At 45.0% G+C, this 15,969-nt stretch overlaps 5 protein-coding genes across 9 annotated transcripts in view; 3 read left to right on the forward strand and 2 right to left on the reverse strand.

Annotated features, from left to right (window-relative positions):
- Positions 1-132: 132 nt before the first annotated feature.
- Positions 133-4,391, forward strand: LOC144068009 (uncharacterized). Its single transcript, XM_077592172.1, has 4 exons — positions 133-735; positions 2,251-2,395; positions 3,089-3,191; positions 3,255-4,391. The coding sequence occupies exons 2-4, from the start codon at positions 2,328-2,330 to the stop codon at positions 3,396-3,398; spliced, it is 315 nt and encodes a 104-aa protein (XP_077448298.1). The 5' UTR covers positions 133-735; positions 2,251-2,327; the 3' UTR covers positions 3,399-4,391.
- Positions 4,389-13,782, forward strand: ppm1nb (protein phosphatase, Mg2+/Mn2+ dependent, 1Nb (putative)). Of its 2 annotated transcripts, none has more exons than XM_077592168.1 (7): positions 4,389-4,536; positions 9,058-9,988; positions 10,349-10,920; positions 11,032-11,149; positions 11,583-11,697; positions 12,094-12,157; positions 12,245-13,782. In XM_077592168.1, exons 2-7 carry the CDS (start codon positions 9,574-9,576, stop codon positions 12,260-12,262), a joined length of 1,302 nt encoding a protein of 433 aa, XP_077448294.1. In that variant the 5' UTR covers positions 4,389-4,536; positions 9,058-9,573; the 3' UTR covers positions 12,263-13,782. The 2 variants fall into 2 exon arrangements, with proteins under 2 accessions (XP_077448294.1, XP_077448295.1); XM_077592169.1 differs by lacking the exon at positions 4,389-4,536 and adding an exon at positions 8,955-8,970.
- On the reverse strand, positions 4,605-7,895 carry rtn2b (reticulon 2b). The gene is made up of 7 exons (XM_077592540.1): positions 7,770-7,895; positions 6,855-7,062; positions 6,647-6,785; positions 6,486-6,555; positions 6,041-6,087; positions 5,898-5,956; positions 4,605-5,805 (listed from the first exon to the last, which is right to left on the reverse strand). The coding sequence occupies exons 1-7, from the start codon at positions 7,780-7,782 to the stop codon at positions 5,727-5,729; spliced, it is 615 nt and encodes a 204-aa protein (XP_077448666.1). The 5' UTR covers positions 7,783-7,895; the 3' UTR covers positions 4,605-5,726.
- kcnk12l (potassium channel, subfamily K, member 12 like) overlaps positions 13,658-15,969 on the reverse strand; it is a 3,675-nt gene continuing 1,363 nt past the window's right edge. Inside the window, exons 3-5 of one of the 3 annotated variants that reach the window (XR_013298081.1) lie at positions 15,324-15,706; positions 14,758-15,200; positions 13,658-14,008 (exon numbers count right to left, since the gene is read on the reverse strand). Coding sequence is in view for 1 of the 3 variants with exons in the window: in XM_077592170.1 (XP_077448296.1) it covers positions 14,841-15,706 (866 nt within the window). In the remaining 2 variants the exon portion in view is untranslated. Of the gene's footprint in view, positions 15,707-15,969 lie in introns of all 3 variants that reach the window. The other 2 variants (XR_013298080.1, XM_077592170.1) reach the window with 2 other exon arrangements.
- Positions 13,933-15,969, forward strand: part of ccdc61 (coiled-coil domain containing 61) — a 22,206-nt gene continuing 20,169 nt past the window's right edge. For both annotated transcript variants that reach the window (XR_013298079.1, XM_077592167.1), the window contains exon 1: positions 13,933-15,904. The gene's annotated coding sequence lies outside the window, so the exon portion shown is untranslated. The remainder of the gene's footprint in view (positions 15,905-15,969) is intronic.

Genomic DNA, 15,969 nt, shown 5'->3' on the forward strand with positions numbered 1-15,969 from the left:
TTCTCTCTTCTTGTGCTCTTTGTGCTTGAATAAAATGACATCATCGGCGAATGCTGCATAAGAGCATCCGCCAGCGCCCCCCCGCTTGGCGCCATCATCGCGCCTCCCCGCCTCCCTCCCGCTTCTTCAGATCCAGCATGCACATCTGGGACGCTGCCGATGATGTCATGCTTCCTCGCTCGCCGTCTCCAAACGTTCTGGCCTGACGCCGATTGTGCTTACCTTGGAATTTGGGCTGCATTTCCCTTCTGGATTAGGCGGCATTTGGTGCCCGCCGGGATCGGGTCTCTCCCCGACTGTCTAGCATCTGTTCAAATGAAACGGCGAGTGTTTGTCTGGCCCCGAGTCCCGCTCTCCAGCTCATTGACTGTCCCCATGGCAACAAGCTCATCTGGGGCTTCTGCTCTTCCCGCTACCTGCTCGCAAAATCTGGAGAGGAGGGGCGGGGAAGCCGGGGGCGCGTGACGACGTTCTCGCAATGGGTGACAGGGAATATCCCGTCTCCCCCCCACCGCCCCGCTGCATGTTGGGATTGTTTGCATGCGGAGCACCTCTAGCCCTTTTCAGCTTCTCCGTGAAATGTTATCTTTCATGACCTTGCCCGGCAAAGGTCACGCCCGCTCTTAACCTTCATATACAAGGAAATTGGGATAGTCTGCTGGTCAGCCCCCCCATCCCTCCCACCCCCCATTTTCTTAACCAGATCCTGCAACTGGTGATGTGCTTGTTTCCAAGGTAATTTTTTTTCACACTGGGCAATGAAATATAGCTAAGGCTTCAAGGAAAAAATGAAATTGCAACTTTGGCTAAAGTCACGATCTGTTTGTATGCTGAATTGAAAATGGAAAATTCAGTTTCTTTACGTTTGTAACTAAGGGAAGCCTGTTTCAATGCAATTGATGGTAATTGATGGGATTAGATGACCAACCCAATTTGAATGTGGGGTGACCGCAGTGGAAGATGAATCTTTATTGCCCTCAATGGGTTAAAAACTTTTTTTGTATCCGATTCTGACCTGTAGTATTTGACTAAAATCTTAGTACCGTGGTGATTTAATTTACATATGAAAAATGGAGGGGAAAAGTGAACTTGATTGGATTTAGCTAAATGGAAGCGCAAAGTGACCTTTTGAACCGGCCAGCAGCTGCCGCCGCTCTTGCTCCGTCAACAGTGAAGGTCAGTCATCGCGCATTACGGCGGCGAGGTTGACGAGCTGCATTTTTTAAAAGCGTCGTCGGGGGTCACGGAGGACGAGACCAAGGTCGCGCGAGGAGCGTGAGCCAGCTCCAAAGTCCACACTCGTCCGTGATGGAAACTGTATTTAAGATTCATTGCGGCGCGTGATCGATCCCGCCGCACCTACGCGGGCGGCTAAATCAACTGTAATTGACCCTCGCACGTGCACCGTTCCTCCCGTCACCTTTCGTCCTCCGTCGGCCTTGCGACTCGAGCCGCGCCCCCCGTGTCGTGCTCCCAGTTTTACAAAGTTGGGCTGCAGGCCTGCGTACGAATGCATCTTAATCACCGTTAAGTCTTAATCCGGTCAGGCGTGGCGCGTACCCCAGCATATGGTCTAACAAAGCTAATTCGTTGGACATTACAACCTTATTTAAAGTCTGGATGCACAATGGAGGCGGGGCCACTCGTGGTGTATACATATCATTTGCTGACAAAATTAAATCCTGATGACAGATTCTTCATCTCAAATTTCAATGAACTAACACAGGGGTGTCAGACTCGGGTTGGTTCGCGGGCCGCTTTAACATCAACTTGATTTCACGTGGGCCGGACCATTTTAGATATAATATTTAGATATTTTTATTTTATAAATGCATTAAAAGAACTGGATTAAAATCCCTGAATATTCATTTTTTTATAGATCTAAAACTATGTTTATTTTAGCTATTTTTATATTTTACAAAATGATTTTTAAACTAAAAACACTGAAAAAAATGATTAAAAAATGACTATTATTGATTTAAAAGGGGGAAAATCAGGAAATGTAATATACATCTATACTCTTCATTTTAATTTGATCCTAAAACAGAAAGTCAGCACTCATGATTTACTTTCTCGGGCCACACAAAATGATGCGGTGGGCCAGATTTGGCCCCCGGGCCGTCACTTTGACACATGTGAACTAACACGTTAGCAAAGTACGTATTTTTCCCGAAATGCGCTTGTCAGTGGTTTTAACTTAATGATATTAAATGTGGCTTATCCATTTTAAAAATGTCCTTCTCCTCCCAGAACAGTCGGAGGCCGAGAGGTCAAACTCCATCGCGGTGGCTGGGGCGGCGATCGGCGCCGTTTTGGCTCTCTTCCTCATGGCCGTCTTCGTCATCGTCCTGGTCACGGCCCGCAAGGCCCCGCCGGCGGCCTTTTCGGACAAAGTGTAAGTCAAAGATATCTGACTCGACTAGAAACCAAAAATGACGGATGGTCAATAATTCCCCTTGAGCCTGTCAGCGACTTCTCTCTGGTATGTGTGTGTGTCTGTGTGTCTGTGTGTGTGTGTCTGTGTGTGTGTGTGACAGTGCAGAAATGTGCCTCCAACAATGCTGTAACTAAGTTAGCATCTTAAGCGTGACTGTCCCGGCGGGACGGCTTTTGAGAAAAACATAGTGTTTTCATAAGATGAAAATATGTAAGCAGAACTCACATTTCAATTTAAATGACCTCCACCTTTTAAGTAAACTAAAGTTCTGTGGAGTAAGCAGACTTCCAAATTTTATTTAAAGAGGACTAGAAAATCTCAAGGAAATTGCACTTATGTTCAAGTGTATATTCTTTTTCGTATAGGTTGGATCCAACACGATTTCAACATTTTAAATGCGTACACAACTGAGCTAAAGAGCCTTGTTGACTTTTAAAAACCTAACAGTTCTTTATCTGTATCCTGTTTGTTAAATAACAGTACAGAGAGGGTTTAAAAGTCCAAATAACAGTCCATAAAGTCAGAGTCCATACATCATGGTTATGCGCGTATCGCTGCAGGTGGTGGAACCTATTAACCGCGATAAATGAGGTATTACTGTAATGCGATTGTTGTGACTTGACTATTGATTTTTACGGTGTTGGTGTTCAGGATTGACCTCCCTCCCACGCACAAGCCCCCTCCACCCTACTCCGAGCGAGCGCCGACTCTCCCCCCGGGTGTCCACGCGTCCCAGGTGCCTTGGCTGTGTCAGGTAAAGCGCAACCCCTTCGCACCCGGGAATCCGCCACGCCATCCGTTCAACGTTCACCCGCAGGGCGGCATGGCCGAGAAGCGCCCACCCCCGGCGGTGGCGCTCCCTGCCCGACGGAGCCCCGCGCCGAGGTCCCGCTTGGAGTGGGTTTGTCATCAAAGCGGGTCGGAGCGGGTCTTCATCAACCGCCGCGAGCACTATGTGTGATGCCACGCCTCCTTTTTCAAGGCTCTCAAGAAACACCTGGAAGTATCGGACGCCAAACGCACCTTCTATTTGAAGATTTCACTCTTTGCGCGCAATGGACGGCCATGGACGTGCAATCCTGACCGGGAGGGCCGAATGAACGGAGCAAGAGGTTCGATTGCACGCCCATCGCCGTCAATGGCGTCGAAACGTGATCGTTGCCTTTGACCTCAATGAATGGAAAAACCACAATAAGCTAATATTTTTGTTTGTTTGTTTTGCATTGAGACAATTTGCTGAATTGTGTTGTTTTTTTTATTACAGAATAACCTAGTAGCAGTAGTGGTAGTAGTGGTAGTTAGTAGTGGTAGTAGTAGTCGTACTAGTAGTAGTAGTGGTAGTAGTAGTCGTCAGTCGTACTAGTAGTAGTAGTGGTGTAAGAAATAAATACAAACTAATATAGTTCTGGCACATGTTTCTGAAGCTTCAGCAGGGTTGTATTATACAATGCATGTTCAAGGCAAATTTGTATGAATTCATATTTCTGGACTGGTAACAAAATGATGCCTTGATAATAGCAAAGCATGTAGAATGTAAAAGTATTTTAGCACTGGCGGAACTTGTGTTATGAGTACAAGAAACGGATTGTGTGTCCTAAACAACTGCGGAGATCCTCTGAGATTTATTTACCGTACTCACTGTGAGGGGATTTATTAGGATAAGACTTTTTGTTCTGTTTTTGTGGCTGTTTGACACCGCAAAGTTGATGGTGTAGATTTCAGGCGCATGTCAGGGTGACTATTGCCTTTGTTTTGATATTTTTTTGTATGTAGAAAAGCACTTGAGGTGTACTATAAGATAGTATTGGGCGATATGACAACTGATCGCGATTATTGCTGCCAACAACAACATACTAGTATTTTGTTGAATGTAGTTTGGAATTGCCAATTAATAGCTGGTTTTCTGGAGTGCAGAGCCACCCGAAAATGTCAAATAAACTGCCAATTTAATGTTTTTCCAGGCTGTTTTGTGAAAATAAGACTCCCCTGTGCACTGAGTTTGTTGACATTTTCCTGTGGTGGTCCAAGCAGAGAAGTCGTTTGACTGGAATCTCTTCAACAGTAACATCTTTCGGCCGCATGAAGAACTACACTAACAGGTGCCTTGAATCTTTTACCTTATTTGTATTGATATCATCAAACTGAATACAGAAAATGTCAGACAGAATCAAATAGGACCAGTATTTTTTTTTATTTGACTGTTAATAAGAGAAGGAAGATGATGCTAAATATACTTTGAAAATGTCTTGCCTTTTCTGCAAAATAGGAAGTGCAGGGATGTCACGTTAAAAAAGTTATGGTTTTTAAGTATTAACTCATTGGATTTGATGTTTAGAATTCTCAATGGCAGTGAATGAGTTAGTAAGGGGCTACAAGGAATAAAATAAAAACATCCAGAGGTTTTAGGATATTCTAAAAAATAATAATAATTAAATTCAAAACATGAAAAAAAATGATTATTTGAAAGTTAACTACAGCAACATTTGATGACCGCAGTAAAACATCTTTTTATTTACAATACTGAAACAAACGTTCCAGAATAAAGACAAAATATCCGTTGACTGCAAAATAGTCTAGACAATCCCAACCCGATAGTTCTTGATCAAATTTCCTTCTTTTTTTAAAAAATACAAGTTTATTTGTATAAAACAAAATAGTGAACTTCCACAAAGTTTCCTACCTTGAGTGGAAATAGTAGAGAAGTACCGTTTAGTGTCAAAACTGAGAAATACAACAGAATGTAAACTGAATTTAAGATTATTTTGTGGGCCACAACAAATGACATTTTCATAATTGGCAAATTAATAATAGCCTCGCGCAAAGGTTATGTATTGAAATCTTCCAAAATATAAATGGAGATTGAATGACCAGTTATGACATGTTAGTTTGAGCACAATGTGCAGTACTTTTAAAAAGGACAAGAACAAAACAAAAACATTCGTTTTTATTTCCAATAGACTGAAACAACCAAAAAAATAAAGTTTAAAAAGAGACAAAACGTCGATTCTATGAAATAGGATTGACGGGTAGAGCTCGTTGCAGATTGATTCCCGCGCAAAGCTTGCTTTTGCGTTTTAACAGGAACAAGGCGCTTGTGTTAAAGTAAAAATAGAGCTGTTACCGTCCCTGATTAAAGCCAACGCGTGAAACGTTTTGCCCACAGAAACAAATTCCTCTCCTCACACATCTCCCGCTAATGAATAGCAGCTTTTGTTTGGGCCGTCAGCATCCATTACGGTAGACGCCGCTCGCTCCAAGAGCCGCGTCGCCGTGGACATTTCGCCGCATCTTACTTTGCCTTCACTTTCTGCTTGGCGGCGGCGGCTTGCGCTCGGGATGCTTGGACTGTGTCGCGCACCCCCGCGCACCTGACGGCGTCACACGATAAACAATGCAGAGTAGTTTCCTCACAAGGAACGTGACAGCTTAGCGAACGTTCACGGAAGCAATGTTTACTCACCAGGTTTTGATTTTCTTCTCCAAAGATTTGTAAGCTCTCACCATCTTTCTTATTCTCACCTGGAGAGAACATTGATAGCGTATTTTTAGCGCGCTAGCGCCAAATTTGGGGGCCATTACGTGGTTTCCCATTGAGATTCTTACCTGCTGTTTTTTGTAGAGCAAAGGAAAGGAAAACAGAGTAATGACAGCTGGAAGACACAACAAAGTGTTAAATAGGGTCATTTTGGATTCATTCAATATTGATGAATAAGTGAAATATTTTATAAAATTTGCATTTGGACAGAAGTGGGAAGGCTTTTTATATCCAGTCAAGTACAAAAGATCTCATTTCAAGATGCACATATTGCTATTTTTCTCATTTTAAAGTTAAAAACTAGAAAAATACACGTAGAGATATATTTAATCTTCCTGCAAAAAGAGAAAATAAATAGTAGAAAATCTATATCTGCCAATAGATGCCATTAAAATAAGCGCAATTCACATTTCCTTGTAAATGAAGCTCCTCATCCCACCTCAACCTAGTTTTTTTTTAACCTTTCTTTTCTAACAACATATAGTTTACCCATACCGGAGAACACCAACCGACCTGTTATGACCAGAGTCAGCCCAGTAGTAAGGACGCCGACGTACGTCAGCATGTAGAGCAGAAAAACAAACTAAAAGGGAAAGAAAAAGAAAAAAACACGGCCTAGAAATCAGATTTTATCCAGCGCTATCCGTCTTATTTTTAAAACTTCCCGGTCTAACCTTAAGCGAGTCCAGTATATTTTCAATGAAAAGTAGACGTTTGAGCTCAGTGACGGCGAATGCCGTCAGCAGCACCGCCTCCTCCACCAGCATCACCATCTCCTTGTCCGTAAGGGTGCCGTCGTAGTCCAAATATGACCTGGAAGTACAGGAGTGCTAGCAAAGTAGCAAAGCGGCGACTAAATCTAGGGGACGGCTGGACACTCACTGGAAGGGATGCAAACCCGGGTTGCAGCGCAGCAGCTCCAAAAGCTTGTAGTAGAAGCGAACGGCAAGGGTGACGCACATGACCCCCAAAGCCATGTGGGAGAGCACGGTGATGGCGCTCAGCTGGAACAGACTGGCCAGGCACATCACCGAGCCGGTGAACACCAAGCCCGTCTTGCTCGTGCTCCTCCAGTAGACCAGCTCCATTACTAGGAGAAATGAGCGTAACTCATTCCCCGGCTTGGACCATTACGTTTTTTTCTCGCATATAAGCCGTATTTGTAACAAAAAAAAAATCACGGGTACGGCTTATATGCGCACAAATTAGACTTGACATGCACGGAACTGCAAGCTGACAAAGACAAAACGCAAGACAATTAATAATAATAATAATCGGACATAGCCCCTGTCGTCATCAAAAACAACAAAAGCCTAATTGTCATCACACCCAGAAACTGCGTATGACGAAATTGGTAGTGCTTCTCCATAAGGTGTGTTTTCTCGGCAAAAAAACCTAAATAAGTGATAGTTTCGGACTCGTAATTTGGCATTCTGCCGTTATGGATACATCGCATCACCCCCCCGAGTGGATAACTTACCTCTCACTGTCTTTCACTTACCTTCAGTCAGCCAGTAGGAGGCAGATCACCACCCAAACATCAACAATTCTACCGATACACTCATTTATTTTAAAATGGAGAAAAGATCAGATGAATTGTGAATCAGTGGCGGCTTATACGCGAGAAATTGTCAAATTCAACGGTTTTGAGGCCATTTTAAGGGTTATACCAGAGGTGGTCAATATGCGAGAAAATCCGGTAAAAGCCAACACCAACAATAAATAGCGCATTCCTCGTTCCCGAACGACTCCTCGAGCTCTCTCGACTTTAAAGCGCGTAACTGGAGGCTTTCTTACGTTTGCCGGCCATTTCGGCGGAGGTCCTGCTCGCTCTCCTCCTCGGCGACGGCGGCGGCTTTGCGGGCTTTTTTTGGCCGGCCCTGCTCGGTCAGCAATATGAGGACCCGGCCCTGGCCTAATTATATCCTGTATTGGAGTGGCAGGCACGCACGCACGCATACATGCGTGGACAAATTGGCAACTTGAGACGTGAGAGTGGACTCGTCCCTCAGTTCGCAGACACTCGCGCGCCCCTTGATGGACAATTTGCATCTGTCCTCGCAATTTCAAAGACAAATGTCTTTGTGCGGACTTGTACGGCTTTGGGAACTATGTGAGAAAGCCTGTAGGTGAAAATAATCCATTTTAAACATACATGAGGGCGACCATTCATTATTTTTGACTATTCATCACTTGTTTTTTGTTGACTCTTCGCCTGGTTAGAAATCACCTTGATTGTTCTTGTTTTGTTCTGTGCTTTACCTTGCGAGTAGAAATAGGTATTAGATTAAAATTGTGCGCTGCAAAAGTAGGGATATTATAGGGCTAAGTCATCGTATGATTAGCAGAGATTTTTTTTTTTAAATCATTACAAACATTGTTGTCATCATGCAATTTGACGATTTCTTTTCTCTCTTGTGTTTTCAATGTATGACAATTTGTTTCATTTTTTTCATTTTCATTAGTTTTATTTCCTTAGAATTTATGTTTCATGGCTTTTTGAACTGTCTTATGGATTTATTTTATCTTGCAATTATTCTAATCATTTTTATTTTGAATTTTTTTTACTGCCCACTGTAAAATGCATGTCAACAACACCGATACTGCAATTGTCAGCCAAATGGAGGTCGCAAAATATTTTCCTGCAAATTGGAGATCCTTCAGCGCTCTATAATACTAAACATCATTTGCGAATGAAAGGGCAAAGTCCGATTAAAATCTGAGCATTTTATTTCCCATCAATCTTCACTTTTCGTTTGTCCATTCCTCCATCACTTAAAGCTGGTGCCTTCCAAATGGCTGCTTTTCCCATAATCCATCACTGTGAGCCTATAATCCACTTTTATCAGAGGCGGGTTTAGAGCAAAGTGGGCGTTCCGCGATAGCGTTGCCAGTTTGGGCAGATTCCCGCGCAGTTGGGCTAGCTCATTTGCGTGCATCCTCATGGTTCTCGGGGGGTGCTGGAGCCTATCCCAGCTAACTACGGGCAGCAGGCAGGGTATGAATAGTTTGAACCTTTTCAAAGAAGAACTAATGTTGCCATGATTCCACTGTAATGTCTCACAAACATTCATTTTCTTTACAGCTGATCCTCACAAGGGTCGCGGAGGGTGCCGGAGCCTATCCCATCTGATTTCGGACACCAGGCGGGGATCGGTGTGGCCAGCCAATCGCAGGGCACAAGGAGACAAAGGAAAACCAATCATAGGTAGGGGCATTTTAGAGTGTTCAACCAGCTAGGCTAGCATCTTTATGGGATGTGAGAGGAAACCGTGATTTGAGGAAAGGCTTTCTTTCACGCCGTGACTGCTTCATCCGACGTGGCAACCGCGCTCGGCGCTTCCCCACGGGAAGACGCGGCGCTCCGAGATGATAGCGACAGCGAGACCGGAGTGCCTCGGGATTGGTGAGCATAAATAACCCACCAATGGCAGAGCAGGCAGCTCAAACACAACAAGGCAGCGAGAAGTGGGGGTGGAAGGAAAGGATGAAATCGCGCCACGACTCAGCCACTATGGATGGAGGAGAGCGCCAGCCGACGCGGCGACGAGCGGCGGCCTGAGACCGCCAGCCCGCCTCACGACACGTCCCCAGCCCAAGCATGAGGACGTCCAAGAAGGGAAGCGTGGAGATGCCCGCCTTCGTCAGGCAGCTGGTCAAAGAGACGGAGAAGAGGGTCAGCTCTTTCTTCAAGGGGGGCCGGGGAGGAGCGGCCGAGGGGGAGCCCCCCGTCCACGGGGACAAGGAGAAGGAGGAGGCCTTGCTCCCCAGCCCCTACCTGGACAGACCCGTGCTGGACAAGCTGTGCGAGGAGGGCTGCGTCCGATGGGGGCTCACCTACGCCCTGGCCAGCATGCAAGGCTGGAGGGCCAGCATGGAGGACTACCACAACTGCGTGCCTCAGCTCGGGGGGGAGCTGGCCGACTGGAGCTTCTTCGCCGTCTTCGACGGGCACGCCGGCGCCGCCGTGGCGCGACACTGCTCGCAGCATCTTCTGGGCCACGTCTTGGCCACGGGTGAGTTGACGTGACGACCGGGTGCGTGACTGCTATTGGTCTATCTATAAACACGGGAATGTTCTCAATCGTGTATTATTTGCGATGGTAACAAATGCTAAATTACTGTAATTAAAATGCAAAAAAAAAAAAAAATACAGGGGCAGTGGGCGGGTGTCACAACGCTACTCATCACGTGGCTGAAATTCTGTTTGTCACACAACGGTTGCCTTCGCGGAGCTTCAAAAATTCATCTGTCCAAAATGATTCACTCCGGTCAATTTGCAGTCTCTCTGCCTAAAATTTAATGGCGTCTGCATGGATTTGCGCCTTTGTGCCTTTGTCGGTTTCTGGATTTGCGCCTTTGTCGGTTTCCCTTAGGCGGCCTGGGCCCCGAGGACGAGCCGGAAAGAGTCACGGGCGCCCTGACGGAGGGCTTCTTGCAAACGGACAAGCACCTCCACGGCGTGGCCCGGCGAGAAGGCTGGGAGCGAGGCGGCACCACGGCGGTGGCCGCCCTGCTCTCGCCCTACAACATCTACCTGGCCAACTGCGGCGACTCCAGGGCCGTCCTGTGCCGCTCGGCTCAGGTGGGCTTCTCCACCGAGGACCACAAACCTTACAGCCCCCTGGAGAAGGAGCGCATCGAGCGCGCCGGAGGATCGGTCTCCCTGCAGCGCATCAACGGCTCCCTGGCCGTCTCGCGGGCCCTGGGCGACTTTAGCTACAAGGCGGCGGAGAACCGGCCGCCCCAGCAGCAGATGGTGTCGCCCGAGCCCGAGGTCAGCGTGCTGGGACGCTCGCCGGCCGACGAGTTCCTGGTGCTGGCCTGCGACGGCGTGTGGGACGCCATCGGCAACGAGGAGCTCTGCGCCTTCGTGCGGAACCGGCTGCTGGTCTGCACCGACCTCAGGGACGTCTGCGCCCAGGTCGTTGACCTCTGCCTCTATAAGGTCAGAACGCCCCGCCTCAAAAACGTCTTTTGGATGGACCAAACTAGTTTAAAGGGACATGCGATATCAGATGAGTAGTACTTTGAATGATTAGCGTCCTCTTGTCTGCAGGGAAGCCTGGACAACATCAGCATCATTCTGCTTTGCTTCCCTGGCGCCCCCCAGCTGTCCACCGAGGCGTTACACCAGGAGGCCGAGCTGGAGGATCTGCTAGAGTCCAAAGTAGCAGGTAAGGCAGGACGGATGTCCTCCACAATGTCCCAACGGACCCTATTTGTCTTCATTTCTTCCAACGCTATCGCTTGATCATTTTACATTGTTTTTTGTGGGCGTTTTGCACTTTCACGATGGAAATTGTGCTGATTTTTTGAAAATATGCTTGATCATTTTACCTTATTTTTTGTGGGCATTTTGCACTTTCGCGATGGAAATTGTGCTGATTTTTGGAAAATATGCTTGATCATTTTACATAATTTTTTTGTGGGCGTTTTGCACTTTCACGATGGAAATTGTGCAGGTTTTTGGAAAATATATTTATTCTTAGCTCCTTAAAGTTGTTTGACTTGATTTTTGTGCCGTGTCAACCCGTCTTAGTAGAAAGACTAATGTTGTAATTCCTTACAGGGAAATTTGTTTTTGGCTTTCTGTTGCCTTCTTCACAGAAATTTATGAGGAGCTATGTGGCAGAGGGGAAGATCCGGATTTGCTGGCTGTCCTGACCATTCTCGCGTCTGCCGTCATCCCGGGGTTACCACCGGGGGGCGGCATACAGAGCAAGTAAGAGTTGCCGTGCGTACATTTCCATTTGAACTCGTCGGCTGCCAGCGATCGCTTCTGACGTACAACTTTCCAGAACTCTTTTTGTAACTTGAACATTTCGTAAGTAGAAGTGTACTTTATATGTAAAATTCTCTAATCGCTTAATAAGGCGAATTGCAATCATTAATAAGGGGAGCATTTAGCCGAGGTGGACAGGTCTGTAAGAGAGAACCTTGAAACATGATTTCGTAACTTGGATCTTTTTCTTATCTGGAGTCACTCATTTGCATATAAAAAAAAATTGTAACCTGAAAAGATTCGTACCTAGAGGCATTCGTAAGTAGAGGTATTTTTTCTTCTTCGATATAAGGTGTAGTAAAAATGAATATATTACTGCGCATGTGTGCGTTACAGAAGGAACTGCATTATTTCGGCTTACTACCATCAGAGAGAAATGCACAATCCTTCGGTACCTCATGTAAGTATCAAGTAAATCAAAACATTTACAGCAAATTGAGACACTACCTGACATTCTTTTTTATTCTTTTTTGGAATGTTCAACCAGGGTATGGAAGGCTCCTGAAGAGACGCTTTGGATGGCGGCATTGTGAGTCCTGTCAATCAATTTCAAGTCTTTTATTCAACCCTCCGGATAACAAAAGGGATGTCGTGTCTGTTTACATCGTCCTAGCGAGCGCCACCTTGTGGTAACAAATGCAATGCAACTGTAGTTTGAGTCAATCCCGATACGTTCTATATTTGTACAATGATATAGGCTGTGATATTTTCTAAGAATTACTCAGCGACATTGACCCAGCAACAAAATCTGCCTCATAATCACAGATGACGGAAAAACTAAAAGTTTGTCGAAGCGAACATCAGCAACTGTGAAATAAGCCGAGCGGACCAGAATGTATTTTTAGGAGCGAAGGCAAGTTCAGGTTGAAGTGAAAATGCACAATGTGAAAATTGAGAATGTCCCAATTAGGGCTGCCAACATCGATTCGTTGACAATTATTTTTTGAGGTGCGCGGACTCGTGGGCTCGTGTGTCAATCACATATTTACTCTTTAAATTTTTAGCTGCTGATGTGCATTGGGATCAAAAACTGCACTAAGAAAACTTGGATAACCGTATTTTTCGTACTAGCCAACAAAAGCACAATGAAGATGAAAAAAAGTATGTGTATATATATATATATATTTATGTCCATTTTTTATTTGATCAGAAACTAAGAATGGACATAGTTTAAAGTGAAAATAGTTAAATGAGAACAACAGGCGAAATATTCACCTGGTAATGTAATGTTTACAGTTTTTTGGGGATAACTATAGCCTTAAAAATTATTTTCAGTTGTCAGAGGGTAAAAAAAAATCATATTCCATAAATTGCACTTGAAAAAAAACATAGAAACGGGGTGCAACTTATAGTCCGGAAAATGCGGTATTTATATTTATAATCCTTTTCCAAATATATGGTCTCCCATTTATGTTTCATTCATGATAAAGATAACATCTGCTTTCCATCATGACAGAAATCTGAAAATATTTAGCATTAATATTTTAGGGTTTTTTTTGTATTAAATAAAAAATTTAAATTTGCCAAATTTAAAATTAAATATAGTATACCAAAACAGAATATATATTGTTTTCATTTTAATTTTCTTAATATAGTATATTTTAACTCTGAAAGCAAAATTAATACATATTAGTAAGTAGTAGTAGTTTTATTTCTATATTATTGGCCATTAGAGGTTCAAAATAGGGGTTTTTGACTCTTGAAAATGAATTGACGGTTTAAACATCTTTAATAAATGATTAGGCGTGGCAGCCCGAGTCCAAAAATACATTTTGCACATTTTTCCAATTTATTACTTTTGTGACCCAGTTTACCTCAAAACATTGTAATTCAGGGGAATGAGTAATGAGCCACCATCAAATACAATGTAACACATTATATAATCAATTTAATGAAAAACATCCTCAGTATTTTGCACGTCAAGCGTATTTTCGTTGATGCACGTTTTGGGGAATCGCCATTAATGTGTTCTCTCATGACGCAATTTTGTCCTATGTACAAGTCAATAAAAAACATTTGAATTGGCTTGGGCAGCGACAATGTTTCCTGGCCGTCAAATAGTTCCGATGGAAAAGACGGGTTCGTGGCGCTCTTCCACGCCGCCCAGCGCCTTTTTCAGAGGAGTCGCTCTTAAGTCATCAGCGCTCCGCCGACAAGTGCTCTTTCACGGCCGCTTTCATCCGAAGACAATCACTTGAGGACGGTGAACCCGTCTTGATTGTGACGTCCAATTCTTTGCGCCACTTCTTTTCTAAAGCAAAATGTGAGCCATTTCTAAGCGTATTTTCATGGTTAATCCGTTATTTTTGCCAGGATATATCGCTAGAAATCCTCTTATGTTTTTCTGGTTTTAACATTTGAGCTATCGGAAGCTAAAACTGTAACAGTTTAAGTATATCAGTATTATGTCGTAGTAAGTAGTATACAAGATTGAAGTGTGTTGCCAAAAAGGTAATGCAAATATTGCGTTTTCATGCATTACCAAGATAATTGAATGGCGATAAGGACAATCATTTTCCTTTTTTTGGAAGTAAATTTCTGGTGAAGATTTTTTTCAGTCAAATTATTAAAACTTTAAATCAAAGAGGGAAAATGAGATGATTAAAAAGACAATATTTACCATTAAGAAGCTAAAAAAATGACTTGAACTATCTGTGTTAATATTTACTTCCAATTCCCCATGATGACTTAGTACATGATGTCAAAGTGGCGGCCTGGGGGCCAAATCTGGCCCGCCACATCATTTTGTACGGCCCGCGAAAATAAATCATGAGTGCCAACTTTCTGTTTTAGGATCAAATTCAAATGAAGATTATAGATGTATATTATATTTCCTCATTTTTCCTTTTTTAAATCAATAATTGCCATTTTTTAATCATTTATTTGTGTTTTTAGTTCAAAAATCATGTTGTAAAATCTAAAAACAAATTTATTTTCTACTTAATTATTGAACATAATTGAATTTTTCCTTTGAAATGATTAAAAGATGTTTTCCCTTACCAAGAAAATGGTCCTGCCCACATGAAATCGAGTTGATACCCCTGACTTAGTAGATTGACGGCGTCCAATGGCTCCGTGCGCCGCTACCTGTCAAAACTGGTTTCCTGCAGCCGGTTCTCCATAATGGCCAGGGCCCCGACTCCGACCCTGCGGGAGAATCTGTTCTGCTGCACGCTTTCGCTCAGTTGCTTCTCCAGCAACGCCAAGGACACCTTGTTGGACACCACGAACTCATCGACGCATCTCATTTCCCCCGAGAGCCGGCGCCCCAGGTACGCCGCCCCGTCCGCCCCGCCGCCGTACACCGTCTCCGGCGAACCCGGCCCGACCGCGTTGCGCTTGGAACGGTTCGCCGAGCCGGCGCGGCGCTTCCGTCGCCCGCGCCGCTCCCCGTCGTCCGGGCGGGAGCGGCAGATCTTCTCCAGGATCCAGTTGAGCGTTTGCTTGATGACGATGGAAATGACGTTGAAGAGCGAGTAGATGCAACACACCCCCGCCAGGATGAAAAAGCAGTTCCCCAGCCGGTAGGCTTCTTGAGATCCGTAGCTTTGCCTCTGGCTGCTCACCAGGTCGCCGAATCCGATGGTGCTGAAGACCACGAAGCAGAAGTAGAGGGAATCCACGTAGCTCCACTTCTCCACCGAGGAGTAGAGAGTGGAAGCGCCGCAGGCGATGACGGCCGAGGCCGCTCCTAAAATCAGCATCACGTAATAGACGGAAGGCTTCCAGCCTTCCAGGCCGTCCCGTCCGTCGGACTCGGCGGCGGCGGCAACGGAGGCGGAGCTCCACAGGCGACGCTGGTGACACCAGCGCATGATGTAGGCCAGCGTGGTGATGATCCTCTCCAAGAAGAGGTTGAAGAAGAGAATGGTGGCGGCACAGCCGATCAGGCCGTAAAAGATGAGGAAGATCTTTCCCCAAACGGTCACCGGCGTGGTCATGCCGAAGCCTGGGAACGCCGCGGGGGCGTGGAAAGATTCCGGCGGAGGAAACATGAGATTGGTCGCTCAACGTCTTTTGTTTTGTTTTTCCAATCAACCACAAATTCCCGAAACTCCGACAAAAAGAGCGCTTACAAGATGTCCGTTTCTACCCAAGCCTCTCTGACACCAGAAAATGCCTAGTTGTGACATCACGGAAAAGGCAGGTAAGATGGCATACTTGCATTTGATTGGCTCAAACTGTACCGGCATTGATTGTTTTATTTACACT

The sequence above is a fragment of the Stigmatopora argus genome, chromosome 22, assembly GCF_051989625.1.
Source record: "Stigmatopora argus isolate UIUO_Sarg chromosome 22, RoL_Sarg_1.0, whole genome shotgun sequence".
Lineage (NCBI taxonomy): Eukaryota > Metazoa > Chordata > Actinopteri > Syngnathiformes > Syngnathidae > Stigmatopora > Stigmatopora argus.

Coding starts and splice junctions, on each gene's coding strand:
- LOC144068009 (XM_077592172.1), top strand. CDS start 2,328: ATGGCCGTCTTCGTCATCGTCCTGGTCACGGCCCGCAAGGCCCCGCCG. Junction 2,396..3,088: donor GCGGCCTTTTCGGACAAAGT/GTAAGTCAAAGA, acceptor GTTGGTGTTCAG/GATTGACCTCCCTCCCACGC. Junction 3,192..3,254: donor AGGTGCCTTGGCTGTGTCAG/GTAAAGCGCAAC, acceptor GTTCACCCGCAG/GGCGGCATGGCCGAGAAGCG.
- rtn2b (XM_077592540.1), bottom strand. Junction 6,088..6,485: donor GCTGACTCTGGTCATAACAG/GTCGGTTGGTGT, acceptor TGTGTCTTCCAG/CTGTCATTACTCTGTTTTCC. Junction 5,957..6,040: donor TGCTCTACAAAAAACAGCAG/GTAAGAATCTCA, acceptor TGTTCTCTCCAG/GTGAGAATAAGAAAGATGGT.
- ppm1nb (XM_077592168.1), top strand. CDS start 9,574: ATGAGGACGTCCAAGAAGGGAAGCGTGGAGATGCCCGCCTTCGTCAGG. Junction 10,921..11,031: donor TTGACCTCTGCCTCTATAAG/GTCAGAACGCCC, acceptor TCTTGTCTGCAG/GGAAGCCTGGACAACATCAG. Junction 11,698..12,093: donor GGGGGCGGCATACAGAGCAA/GTAAGAGTTGCC, acceptor TGTGCGTTACAG/AAGGAACTGCATTATTTCGG.